Raw genomic sequence first — 14,126 nt, 5'->3', positions numbered from 1 at the left:
TGCAAGTTCTCACTGTTCTGCTGCAATAGAGCTAGTAATTTCTTCTAAGCATTTAATCAGCAATTAGGTTACTTTTGCTAATTTTGCATTTAAGTAGATCAAGTTAAATTCCACTGGCTGCACACCTTCTGTCAGGAATATAGCAATAGACCTCTAGGGATAATAAGTTTTGAATCTCTCAGTGTGCAAAGTGATCCTGTCCCTAAGTACCAAGCAAGTTTCATTGCTTGTCCAGTAAGAATATGCTATTCTTATATGTATATATTTTAGTAAGCGTTGGATCATTTAGTTGCCTTGTTTCATCCAGCCTTTTGCAGTAGCCCTTTTTTAATTTCCATCTAGATCAAAACAAACAGCATTTTGAAGTTCTTTTCACCAGCAACACACTTTTAGTAAACATGAGCAGCTACTAATAAAAAGAACCCTTTTTCTTTCTTCCTACAGGATATTTTCCTGTGTACGTTTTTTCAAAGTATAGCAACAACATAGTGTTTTTCTAATACTACACTACATATAATCAATTGCTTTAGACAATATTACATTCAGTCTTAAAAATAATCAATTGCTTCGCTTAGAAGATGTAATTCAAAATCTAGCTTAACCTCCACAATAAAGGTCACTTATGATCTACTTTTGTACCCTTGCATTAGGTCCAGCCAAGGAATAATGTGTGCAGTTCACCACCAGGGTGCACAGTTAAATACCACAGTTCTAGGTGAAGCTTTGCCAGTAAGTCATTTTGTCTTGCTCCTGTCAAAATGAACAGGAGGGCTGGGGACAGTGGAAACTTTAGCAGAAACTGACTTCACGTAAACTTTTTCATAGGCCCATTGAAATTCCATTCCTAGACACAGGATGGTAGTGTTTCAGAAAAGCAAAAGAAATACATTGTAGAGAGAGAGTTCAGAGTATTTTTGTACGGCACATCTTCAGAGGTCCAAAAACATAATAATAAAAGGGTAATCTTATATTGGACTAGACTTCTGTGTATAATTGTATCTGTCTCCATTTTACTAAAAACTGGTTGCCTGGACTCTCTAGGTGTCTTCAGTCATACTTGAGTTTGCCAGCATCAGAACCTTTGCTATGCTTTGGCTATTAATCATGAAAAAAGCATTTATTTTCATGAAAAATGTGCTTCTGAGTCATTGTTTGATGATAAAATAAAACTTAGACCTTTCATTATTGTTTTTTCCATTTTTGTAAATCTGGCAGTCCTTCCTGTTATCATATGGCTGTACAAGTTTACTCTTCTGTATTTTGTGGGAGTTCCCTTTCACTTCACCATTTGTATTCTGGCACTCATTACTTTATATTAGGTCAGATACTGTATTCCTTTTACCTTGTTCTGGATAAGGTTATTTCATAAAGTGAAATGTATATATATTATTGATTGTAGGATGGAATGGGAAATTTGAGAGTCACTAAAAAAGGAATACGACTTGAAGGAATATCTGAATTTCTACTTCCACTATACGTGAAAGAAATCAATTCCCGAAAGGTAGGTGTTTTTTTTTTCTTTTTTCCCCCCTTAATTTACAACTAATATAAATGAGTCTCTTCAGCCACAAACTACAAAGTTTCATTCTTACACCTCCTAAATTAGTGATCAGTAGATGTTTGCTTTGAGAATACCTTAACAGTGAAAACTTCCTTCACGTCAAAACCATTGTTTCCCCTGCAACCTTGCCTTCCTGAATAAAAGAAATGCCTTATCCTTAAGAAATGAGACTTAAAGCCTGTATATGTTATACTTGAAATGACCATGGCATTGTGAATGGAGCATTTGACTCTTCATCTGATGTGAAGTCGAGAAATACAAGATTGTTTGTGTGCACAAAATATAGTGAAATAATGAAGGATTAGCTAGGGTGATTTTCCCTCCTTCCCCAGTTAAGTACAAGCAACCTTGTTAAGCTGTATAACATCTCTATCATATAATTTTTCAAAGCAAACCATTTTTAATATTGTTTAAATGCAATTGTTTTATCATTTAGAACCAGGGTATTACAGAGGAAAAAAGAGAATCAAAATATTATGCATTCAGAAATTCAGTGTAGTTCATTTTGACTGAGTAGTTTGGACTCATTTGTGCTGTATATATAACATCTCCAATGCAGTAAAAGTAATTTTGAAATAATCAAAATCTCTTAAGTTCTTTTTACCATACAAATGTTAAGCTATGATCAGAGAGGAATGTTACAATGGTTTTCAGTCAACCAGGTACAAAGAACTTTAATATGCATAGAGCAAAAGTTGACAAGAATGTTTACCCTAAGTGCCTTTATGGAAAATTCTTCCTTTAGAATTTGTTGATGTCTATCTTCTATGTGTATAAGAAATGTCTCAAGTACATTCATAAATGAGATCATGACAGTTTCCCATCTCTCTTAATTAGTTCATTCTCATGTTAATAGATGTGTGAGATGAATGGCAAGTCTCTTGGTCCTTTTTTTTCTGTAAAACTACTATCTTTCAATATTTAACAGAGAAGCAATATTGTTCTAGGTAATGAAAAAATCTTTAATATTTAATTAGTGTATTCCCCAATGATTTTGAATTTTGATCACTTTTTAAACATACGTTCTTTGACTTTTCAACTCACCATACATCCAATCTGTTGCAAAACCTTGTGTATAATGTTTATTTTACAATAGTAGCTAAAAATATTCATTACTAGCTAAGGTAAATCTATATTTAAAAAAAAAAAGTCAATAAATTTATTTCTAAATAGATGCAAATATCATACCTTTGATATTGACTAGAATGCTGCAAAAACAAATCTACTATTACCAAAACCCAACAATCAACAAAACAGTCAATGCATAAATGCATAAATGACTTTTTAAGTAGCAAACACTTCTGCCAGGTCAATCAATAAGACCAGATTCTGCCTTCTGAAATAGGAAAGGCATCTACAAAGGGGAACTTTAGCCATATTATTTTTTCCTAGACCACTTTGCCATGAAAAGGCACTAGTACCTCTAAAGTAATTTATATAATCTTCTAATATTTCCTTTATAGTTTTGAAGTTATAGAATTCTTTAAATCAACTAGAATATTTTGTGTTTTATCTATTTCTAAATAAATAAAATACTTTAAGGTTGCTGTTAGAGCTTCGTATCAAGTACAACAGATCCTTTTAAAAGCAGGCCTAAAGCATGAGCTTGTTTAATACGAATATTCCAATCTGTAGACTTTGTGAAATCTTTGTAAAATTCCCAGGCTGTATAACCTGTATCCGCACCCTTCAGGGAAGCATACCTTTTTCCTAGAGATTGCAGAACATTATTCATGGTTTGTGCTTTTTTCCTAGTTCCTTTCTACAAGTGGATGGTGTCTATTATTGTTCCATGTCCAGTACGTGAGAGTTATGATTTGGGATGTTTGCTTGCACAGGGCTTCATATTGTGGAACATTGGTTCTTAAGAAATAAAGGTGAAAATTTCTGTTTCACACAGATTCAAGTAGGGTCCTAACTTCACTCAGAACTGCTAAAAAAAAAAAAAATAAGAAAAATGCATGCAAATGTAAGTACTATAAAGGAGCAGAACCCAAGGTGTAACAGTAACCTAACATAAGGTCACTTTAGTCCTGTGAGGCTCATGAAAACAGATTTTAAGTGCCCTCAAACCAACAGAGTAGATCATGAGCTAGACAAAATATTTTAACTAAAACATTTTTGGTTTTGCAGATCTACTGATACCTATCTATTAACATTAAAGCATTCATTATCTAGCTAAAAAAGTAGTATGTATGTGGACTTGGCTCTCATCTCTCAGCACTCCCAGATGCATATCCCAGCCCTTTGCAAGCTTGTTCAGTAATTATTGTGCTAACGTTTCATTAACTTGTGGTGTATGTTAATGTGAATGGCACGAGGGAATGATGAAAACAACCCTGGAGCTCTGTTAAGCTTTAAGGCAGAGGTTTGCAGCATCTCTGCATGGAGTGTCTCCAGGTATATGGCATCTGCATGTGACATTAGCTCTTTTGTCACTTACAGAATTGAACTTGGTGCTGTAGAAATCTAAGTGTGAGCCACGTTTCTGAGCTCTCATTATAGTCAGTAGAGAGCTGGTCAATACAGACAGTGGGCTCTGAAGAAAGCACCAGCTGTTAGTACTTGATTTGGGTGTGGTACGAGGGTGGGGAGTGCTTCCTCTCTTCCCCCTCTTTCCGTAGAAGTACTAATGATTGAAGTTTGATGCATACAGGAATTAAAATGTACCATGCAATCCAAAACACATTTAAAACTCTATATTTGCTGTCTTTTACATGCATGTTTTATTTATTTTCTGAAAGGAGAATTTGCTCTTTAAGTAGATTTACTTATTCCCCTTTAAAAGAGTGGAGACAATGGACTGACATCACTCGATTAAATCCTGAGACAAGCTGTAGTGTGTTTAATAAGGTTTTTGTGGAACAGGTGTATTTCCTCTGCATCAGCAGCATGGTTTGTCGAACGCCCCACCCGGGAGCTTTGTGTAGGGATGTCGGCCCTGCAGGTCAGGGCTTTACCGCTTTCCCACCACACAGTACATAGCAGAGCTAGGTGGGAAGACCAGTGATGTTATCAGCAGGATGCAGCAGAAGATGCGCTATGTTGTGACTAAGAGGTATGAGCAGAGTTTTTGTGCTTATACAGGAGCTGATAAATTTTTAGTTAGCTAGATTTGGAGTTGATAAAACATGTTTACTGATAGCACAGGGTTCACTTCTGATTCTGATAGTGAACTACTTCTGATAAGAGACCTGGAGCAGTCTGTTGGGTAGCTAGGCTGAACTGAGCTCTTGGTTGCCACAGTTTCGATATTAAGGGTGACTAGGTATAATAACGTAAAGCTCGCATGTGCCTACACATGTTGAAATCAGTGCTTTTGTCTGCGGTATGCCTGGATCCTGAAATAGGATTGTTTATGCAAGGTTGAATGCAAACCTGAAAGTCCTCTTTAACAAAAGAGCTGTATTGAACTTTGTATATAGGTCGCCTTTTGTCTCGTGAATGTTTCATTGTGTTCTGGTTTAACCTTGTCAGGCAGCTGAACTCCACCACAACCACTCTCTCACTCCCACTCCTCAAAGGGAAAGAAAGGGAGAGAAAATATGATGAAAAGGTCTCAAGGGTTGAGATTAGGACAGGGAGATCACTCAACAGTTATCATCATGGGCAAAACAGACTCAGCATAGGGAGAATAATATAATTTACTGCTTCTCACTGGCAGACTAGAACGCTGAGAAACTAAAAGCAAATTAAAACATGTTCCCCCATATACCTTCTTCTACCTCTTCCTCGCAAGCGGCACAGGGGAATAGGGGCTGCGGTCAGTCCCTGACGCTTTGTCTCTGCCACTCCTTCACGATCACTCTGCCCCTGCTCCACATGGGGTCCCTCCCACCTTGGGGTCTGCAGGGCTGGTTCTCACTCCTCTCTTCCAGCTGCTGTTCTGCAGCATTTTTTTTTTTTTTCCTTTCTGAAATCTGCTCTCCTGGAGGCCCAACCAGCATCGGTCACTGGCTCGGCTCTAGCCAGCAGCGAGTCCCTTTGGAGCTGGCTGGAGCTGGCTCTGATCTGACATGGGGCAGCTGCTGGGATCTGCTCACAGAGGCCACCCCTGCAGCCCCCTGCTTCCAAACCCCTGCCAGGTAAACTCAATGCACATTGAAATCCTGAATATTAAAGATAAATCCTAAAATAGTTGGAGTTAAGTCAACCAGAAAACAGATATGTATGAATTCTTAAAAATAAATAAATAAATCAAAACTTATAATTTATAATATTTCTAACTTTATGATTTATCTCCCACCTTTATACAACTTTTGATAGAGAAGTAGTAATGACAACTTCATGTCTGTGGTTAACTGAATATACATTCAGGTTTTGGCTGTAGAATTTATACAGATTAGAAGACTGCTCAGAGCATGCTGTTTCCCTAACCTTGGTCATTTTGGTTAGCCATTTCTGCTACATTTTACCACTGTGCTTTCTATGGACACCAAGAGTGTGTTTGTGTGTGTGTCGGGTCATGAAAAAGAAAGACTGAAATATTCTACACAAAATTTCATGTTTTCACATGAATCTGTAGCTTCAAAAAATTACTTAACTGCATGTCAGAACCTGAGTTGTTAAGGGCTCATTTGATCCTGAGATGACTTCTTTATAACCCTGGAACAAGAGTACACATACTCTGTTGTTGAATTTTACTGGTTCTAGACTTCTGGTCAAATTACCAGGCTGAAAGCAGACATTAAGGCAGTGTTGTATTTTCCATTTTTATGTCTCTTGCATTGGTCTGGTGCAAAGAAACAATGCAAACTAAGTTCTAAGATAATTAATTAGATGTATGATGTCAAATAACACACAATGCAATAACCTGAATTACTACAATATTTCTGTTCTTCAGTATTGAATTTCTTTATCATCCTGCTAATGGATCCATGCTGCTGCATTTGTGAACGGAAGCAACAAAAGCAATTCATGGTGCACTCTTCAGAATGCATTCTTGGCTTCACTGATCTTTTTCATTCACACATACGGTACTTAAATGTTGAAGAAAATCAAATTTTCTCTTTGTTAAATAGTCTCCCTTACAAATAAGGCAAGTAATTTATTGCCCATCAAACTAGGGGCGTACTAGTGGAGTACTGTTTGGTGTTTTTTTTTTTTTTTCAATACAAATTAACAAGGTTAAAAGTTGTTTCCTGAGTTTGTTTTCAACATATACCCCTAGAGAAAACAATTTAATGATTTAGTTAAAAGTCATTAGAAAAAATCTATTAAATGAGAAACATGGAATGAATATAAACTAACCAAACACACAAAACTCTGAGAACTCCCTGTATGTCTTATATTTTTAAATATTTGATTTTCTCGTAACTAAGAAAAACAAATGTTTCAACAGATATGTTGAAATTTTAGGGAGACTTCAAAGCAAAACTTTAAGGTATTAATTCTCTAGGTTTTCACTCATGAATCTGAAGATCCCTATAAATATTTAGAGTTTTTAATTTATTTTTTTTAAAACCTGAAGCAATCTTAACAAAAGCTATTTTAACATATCTTCATATTTTTTCCACTCTCCCTCAGTGCATAACCATCAAAATTGAACTAACATTTTTGACTTTCAGCCAGCACAGAACACATACTTTAGTTTGTTTTGGGGCCTTAGATGCCTTTGCAAGAACCCTGAATTCTCTTTCTGATGTGAGAGTTAATTTCGGGGCTTTGGGCTGACTTCCTAACGGCCTCTCTTGTCCACTGAATGATGATTTTGTAACTCACATAGTGATGATGAGTACTGTAGTCACAGTAAAAGTTCACCTTCCATATTTTGTCCAGACCTTTTATTTGACTTGAAATATTTTAACACTTATTTTCTAAGTTTTTCTTTGCTTTAGGATACCCTGAAGGCAGTTCTTTCTGGCTGTACAGAAATGCTGAATCTGTTTCAGGTTAGTTTAAGAGCAAAATACTTGGTTATCAAAGGAAACCTTTCTCCTTTCAGCAGCTGGTTTTAGGCTCTCACTAATAGCTAAGTTGTTGACCTGTAGAAACCATGAAGTTTCTTCCAGAGTATCCGTATGCATCTTAAATGGGTATATGTCCTGAACTGTCTTAACAGGCTATAGCTGGATTTATACATACAGAAACAGTCAAATATTTCTGATGACTGTGACTAATGAGGTGATGGCTTTATTTCAAAATGCCATATCCTAGATGAATATTTAGCAAGATATTCAGCATTTGTAAAACTTAGCTGAAACTCCATCCAGTGTGTGTCGAAGTTGAATATCAGCAAAATGATTATGAACAGGCGATCAATGTAGTTTGTAGACTAAGTACTGCTTTCCAAAAGCGTAACACATACATGACTTATCTAAGATTCTTAAAAGTTACACAGTTGTTAGCTTCTTTCTCATTCTTTTTTTATCTATGTAATTACACTAGTCATGAGTTAATATGTCTGAGTTACTGAACTTGACTGTGCTGATAGCTCAATTAGAAATACATTTTTAACTTAATTTTTTTGGCTTCACTGCAGTTGGGTTCATAGAAATCCCAAGTAAAGTGATATTTTAATAATTTTGGGGGGTATTAGAAATGCTAGAAGCCTTCTGTTCTCCAGGCTGAACAACCCTGTCTCCCTCAGCCTGTCTTCATAGGAAAGGTGCTCCAGCATTCTTTTTCTTTCCAGATTGTACAAGCCTAGACTGAAGGGAGCTCCAGATACTTTCTCACAAAAATCATGTAGAGGAGAATAATCACTTCCCTCTACCTGCTGGCTATGCTGTGTCTGATGTAGCTCAAAATGCCATTCATCTTCATTGCCACAGGTGTTCCACTAATGGTTTGTATTTAATTTGTTCACCAGCACTCCCACCCCACCTTCTCTTCAAGATCCTTTGCTATAAAGCTGCTTTGGTCCTCAGCCTGTATACGTACATAAGTTATTCTATCCCCGGTACAGGACTTTGCTTTTGACTCTGAGCTTCTCTCCAATGTGGTTACAGAGAAGCATTTTAGGAGATCGCATCAAAAGCCTTGCTGAAGCTGAGGAAAGACAATGGTCTATTGAGCCAGTCATCTTGTTACACATTTGTTTTTTCCCAAACACCTTGTTTTCCTTTGCTTTGTAGTGATTTTCAGGGGATCTTCTCCATAGTCTTTCCCTTAACTGAGGTGAGGCTGTCTGGGCTATAGTTACCCAAGTCACCCATCTTGTTCTTCCTGAATAGGAGTCTGATGTTTCTGGTTTTGCAGTCATCAGAATTATCTGCAAAACTTCAAAGATAATAGCATGTTAAACATTGCATATCTCATGGTGCTTGTCATCACCTTCTGGTCTAGAGGACTAGCTAGTGTTAAGTTCAGTTTGGTTAAATTGTCAAGCTGGAAAAGATGTTCATAATCTGTTGTGAAGTCCTGCAAGGACCTTGTATTTGTTGATTTGGGGTTTCAAGAGGAGGAACAGGTTCCCCCAGCCTGTGCCCGAGCATATTCCTCTGAAAAATCAAGGCTTTTTTTTTTTTTTTAACTATATATAGCCTCTCTTCTGCTCTATCAGATGTTCTGTTGCCATGCAGTAAAAGTAGTTTGAGTCCTGCAGCCCTATTACTACTGAGATATATAGATATCAGGGAAACCCCAATTAGGAGATGTTGCTGACCACCATTAAAAAATCACAAAGATACCTAAGAATCTGCCACCAGTATGAAGTGCAATGCTTGTTTCTGCAGTTAAATGTCACACATCTCTGATAAAATCTGAAATGCTTCCCCGTTCTATTTTTTTTTTTGATACCTACTCTTCAGCATTGCCCTTGGGATCACACACCTGTCACTGAAAATAAAGTCATTATTATGGCATAAAGGGCTCCTTAACTCATTTTGGCTCTCAACATGATGTAGTTCCAATGTACTGAAAACACAGTGTCAGTTTATTGGCTATGAACAAGATATAAGGGTTTCTTTAATCACAAGCTTTGCCAAGGGACAAGTCACTCATATTTGTTGGTGGTCTCTGTAGGGACTGCCACTCTGAAATTAAGTTGGCTGTACTCACTCTTCACTGACAGCTGGTAAGACCTTCATGATTCATGATTTTGCCCTTGATTTGCTATACTTCACTGAAACCTGTCTGGGGGTCATCCAATTGTGCAAGTCTGTCTTTAGAACACATCATTCTTTCATGTCAGCCTGGACTCCTCTTTTTATTACTGTGATTTGTTGTTCATTGAAGGAGAATGTCTGCTTGTTATACTGAAAATTCTGACTTAATATTACCCAAGCTCTTTATTTTCATTGATTACAACTCATGAATAAAGTCAAGAGTGACTGTATCTACCAAATTGTATACCACCTTGAAGAACTGAATTTGATTTGGGAGCAATTCTTCAGACAGAAGTGGGAAGTTAATTAAGTAGAAACTGTTGCTTTTTGTTTGTTTGTTTTCCTTGGTGGTGTTATTGTTTTTGGTATCAATTGCATCTTCAGTTTTAAAGTACTTCCTTGGTGTAATGAATCTATGTTCCACTGGGGAAAATTTCACTGAAACTCTGCAATATTTCAGTTTGGTGATCATCATATCCTGTGTCTGATCCTAACAGTCATTCAAACTGATTTTGCTTTGAGCTGTTTTAACTCTGTAGGGCTTCTGAAACTGAGAAATGACTTCTTGGTTGTTTTTTGTTGTTGTTGTCATGTGTCTCCCTCCTCTACCCCCCCCCGCCCCCCCAAAAAAAAAATAAAATAAAAACACACTTCAAAGTAATAACATTGGAATTTACAGAGGCTAAGCAATTCCTTAAAAATAATTCATATTTAAAATGAGTACAATTACTATTAGTATTTCCATAGACAGTATGATTCAAACTAGGAATATAAAAAGCAGATGTCTTGTAAAAGACTGGAAAAGAAGAAAAAAATACATCTTTATCTCTTTATGCAGGTATTTATGCATGTGTCTAGGGGGAAACAATATTTATCCTTCCCATGTCATTTTATAAACTTCAGGTAATCCTTTTTTTTGTTCCTCTGCAGAAACCCTAGAACTATAGATGCACAGATGATTTTAAAAAATAAAAAATAAAAAAATAAAAGGCGTGGGGGGGGGAAATAGATGTTAGGGGAAAAAACAACCTTGTAAGCCATTAAGTACAAAGTACATAATTTATTTCCCCCAAAATACTGCCATCTGTTAGCCCTGGTGTGGGGACTACTGAATTTCTTACAAGTCATGCTGTGCCCTTATTTGTAGTCTTTTGGTAGGCAAAGACAAATTTTTTCCAAAGATCATTGTAAGCAGTGTGCTTTTCAAGTTAGGAGGAGACTTAACTCACATTCAAAGACTTGGTGTGTTAACAACAAAGCGCTCTGAAATAAAACTGTGCATCTAATACTGTTGGGAGCTGTCAGCATGGAGTTATGAAGGAGAAATCATACCTGACCAACCTGACAGCTTCCTACAACAAGCTTTCTACAGCAATGAGTGTGGTGGATGAGAACAGTTAATGTTGATTATATTGCCTTTAACAAGGCTTTTGACCCTGTCTCCTATCACATCCTCTAGGGATGAAGTACACATCAAATAAGAGGATAGCGAGGGAGGCTGGAAACTGAATTGCTAGGCTTGAAAGGTTGTGCTTAGCGGCAAAAAGCTCAAATGGAGGCCAGTCACTTGTGGTGTACTCCTGGCATTGATACTGGGGCCAGCAGTGTTTAATTTCTTCATTAATGACCTGGACCTGGAACGTTTTCAGTTGAGAAATACAATGTATTCTGCTACACTGCCCACTACATGATAATAGAGAAAATTAATGAGTATTTGGAAGTTTAAGATGGAGAAAATGAGAATGTGTCTTTCTTTGACTACTTGTAGTGAAATTCTGAGTACAAGTTGTAGTGTAATCATCACATCTACTGTGACATTCCCTGATTAGGACACTGTTCCTCTCTTACAGGAATGAAGTGCTTTTTCCTCCACAGCCTCTGATAGCTGACTACTACTGGCAGACATCACAAGAATGGTGTTTATAATACTGTCTATCTCCCGGAGAGAGCTTTTTGTTTTCTCACTATTCAGTGAGAACCAAGTTGTTTTTTACTGCTTTCAAAATCTACAAGATTCATTCATTTTCCTTTTTTTTTCCCCTACATATGTGCAGGCACATCTTATATATTTATGCACAATGCTTTAAAATTACTGGTCAGTCTTAAGAATTGGAGCCTTTATTCAAGATACTAAGTATGCTTTTTGAGTTTATACTATACAATCTTTTCTTGTAATAAGAAACAGATCATGGTATAAACCTCCAGTTTCTGAAACAACTTGTCACCAGCAATGAAATTTTCTGCTTTGAGAATGCTCTTACAGAGTATATTTGTTTATTTTTTACTACTCCATGAAGGAGGTTCCCATCCATCTCATACTGTGATTTAAACTTCAGACTCCTTCTATACTTCTGAAATCCCTACCTAGATGACTTGTTTTTTTTGTTTTGTGTTTTTTTAATGTTGCCAAATCAATTTCTCAGAAAAACTGTTAAGCTGCCATCCATTTTAGGAAGCAGTGTGACTGCAGCATTCATTACCTATAAAGAGGGAGTATCAAATTAAAATAAAGTATGGAAGATAAATTAGTACCAGTACTACTTTTTTTTTAATAAAGTAATAAAGAATTACTAAAATATTTGCAAGTGCAACTAATATTTTAAATCAAAAATTGTTTCCCCTTTTCCTTATGGTAGGCAGTGCAAGAAATATAGCAGTAATATCAGTATCTTGTTAATTCAATCCATCTTTAAAAAAAAAAAGTTGATGGAGTAATAATTTTTCTTTTTAGATGTAAAACATGTATGTCCCACTTTTCATCACCTTATGCATTATGCCTTGAAATCTTTCCTAAGATTGTTACTCAAAAGCAGTTCTGAATTTATTATTTAAATAAGTAAAATGGAAGCGCTGGTTACTTCAGAAGAGGTATAGTGTTTTGACACTGCCCTGCATCCAGAAGAGATAACAAATAGTACTAAGATTACTTGAAAATATTACTGGCTTGAAGAGCATTTTCATGATACTAATTGGACAAACCAAAACAATTTTGCATCTTTTCATTACAAAGGTTGTGCTCTAGAAAAGAAAGCATAATGTTGTTACCTGTATTACATTTTAAAAAGTCAGCTATAGCAACAATATACACCCTAGCCCATATATGTATGATCCCTTTTTATAATAAAATAGACTTTAAAAACTCAGCAGTGATCAGACTGTGCTTTATTTGAAAAAGCTTAGAATTAAACCTAACCAATAAATAAATAAATAAAATAGGGTTGTAACTAGGTATGTTTCAAGGATATATCTCAAGTTATAGAAAAGATCTCAAACTAAACAAGCAAACAAAAACTACTGCATTGACATATGAGATAAACTAAGGGCAAGAATTTTTTTTAGAAATTCAGTAATAAATAAATACTGGAAAGAACTTTAGAAAATAGATGTTAGAATTTTAGAATTTATGAGTGGGATTGGGGTAAAGAAAACTCACAAGGAAAGCAGAAGTCTTATAATAGAAGCAGCTGAGCAAGTTAGCATCCTGTACTGGAATTGGTAATTACGGTTTCAGCATTAAGATTGTACAAGAAACATCTGGGGATTTACAGTAAAGTTGGCTCTTGGGCTTCAGCCAGAGGCTCATTTGTTTCTTCAGCTGAATTCAAATCAGTCATTCTGCTAAGAAAGTAACTGCAGTTCACAAGGTTTGTTAATTTAGGGTGGCAATCTGTCGTGCACAATTCTGCCAACAGCTACTACAGTATGCTCTTGCAGAAGTCTTTGCAAGTATGAATGATAATTGCAGTAGCATGGGTGTAGGCTAGTGATGGTGAAATGTTTGCTGGTCTGGAGCCTAATTAATTTTTAAAAACACGAAGTTATTGTATGTCATTTTCGTTAGTAAAAGTGAAATCTCCGTTGATACTAAACTTGGCACTCCAATAGTGATCTACATGAAAACTGCCACAGTAATTTTTAGCAGAAAGGAAAACTGAAGTTTATACTAAGAGGATAAAATGAGTAGAAAAATATTTTTTTTCTCTTGCTAGAATCAAGACATAAATAAAAGATCTCTTAAAATGGTTTGGGCAAAGTTTATTTTTGTCTCTGAGTTTCTCCATTGGAATGGAGAAACATCAGCTCGGAATCTTCCTGTAAATCAAATCTGTGGTGTCTCTGAGTAAGATAGATAACTACAGAATCCCTAAAGACAAGTCCTTGATACTTGTCTTGTCATTTTAATAAAATGTAGGCAATTTGGAATGCCTGCTCCTGGCAGGCTGATCCAAAACACTTGACGCAGAAAACTTGGAAAGGGGATCTTTTCCTTTTTTTTTTTTTTTGTGGGAGCATGTACTGTATGTTCTACAAGTAGAAAATCAGGTTTTAGAAATATTTTAGCAAAAATATCACTACAACTATCTAAATCCGGGATACTACAGCACATTCTCTTAGGATGCAGGTGCTCTTCTGTTGGTAAGATATACTCCAGTAGTACGTGCCAGTGTTTTACAACACTGATTCGCATTGAATTAGGATACTAATTTTTGGAGTAGCTTGATTAATTAACATCAATA

General features: G+C 36.1%; 1 protein-coding gene across 3 annotated transcripts in view; it reads left to right on the top strand.

Annotated features, from left to right (window-relative positions):
- Window positions 1-14,126, top strand: part of SGCZ (sarcoglycan zeta) — a 470,225-nt gene that overhangs the window by 322,006 nt on the left and 134,093 nt on the right. For 2 of the 3 annotated variants that reach the window (XM_083833160.1, XM_083833159.1), the window contains exons 4-5: window positions 1,400-1,501; window positions 7,399-7,452. In XM_083833160.1, coding sequence (XP_083689286.1) covers window positions 1,400-1,501; window positions 7,399-7,452 — 156 coding nt within the window. The remainder of the gene's footprint in view (window positions 1-1,399; window positions 1,502-7,398; window positions 7,453-14,126) is intronic. The other variant, XM_083833161.1, reaches the window with a different exon arrangement.

This window comes from Anser anser (assembly GCF_964211835.1).
Source record: "Anser anser genome assembly, chromosome: 4".
Taxonomy (NCBI): domain Eukaryota; kingdom Metazoa; phylum Chordata; class Aves; order Anseriformes; family Anatidae; genus Anser; species Anser anser.
Note: the sequence above shows the minus strand (reverse complement) of the source record. Positions and strands in the feature narration are given on the sequence as shown.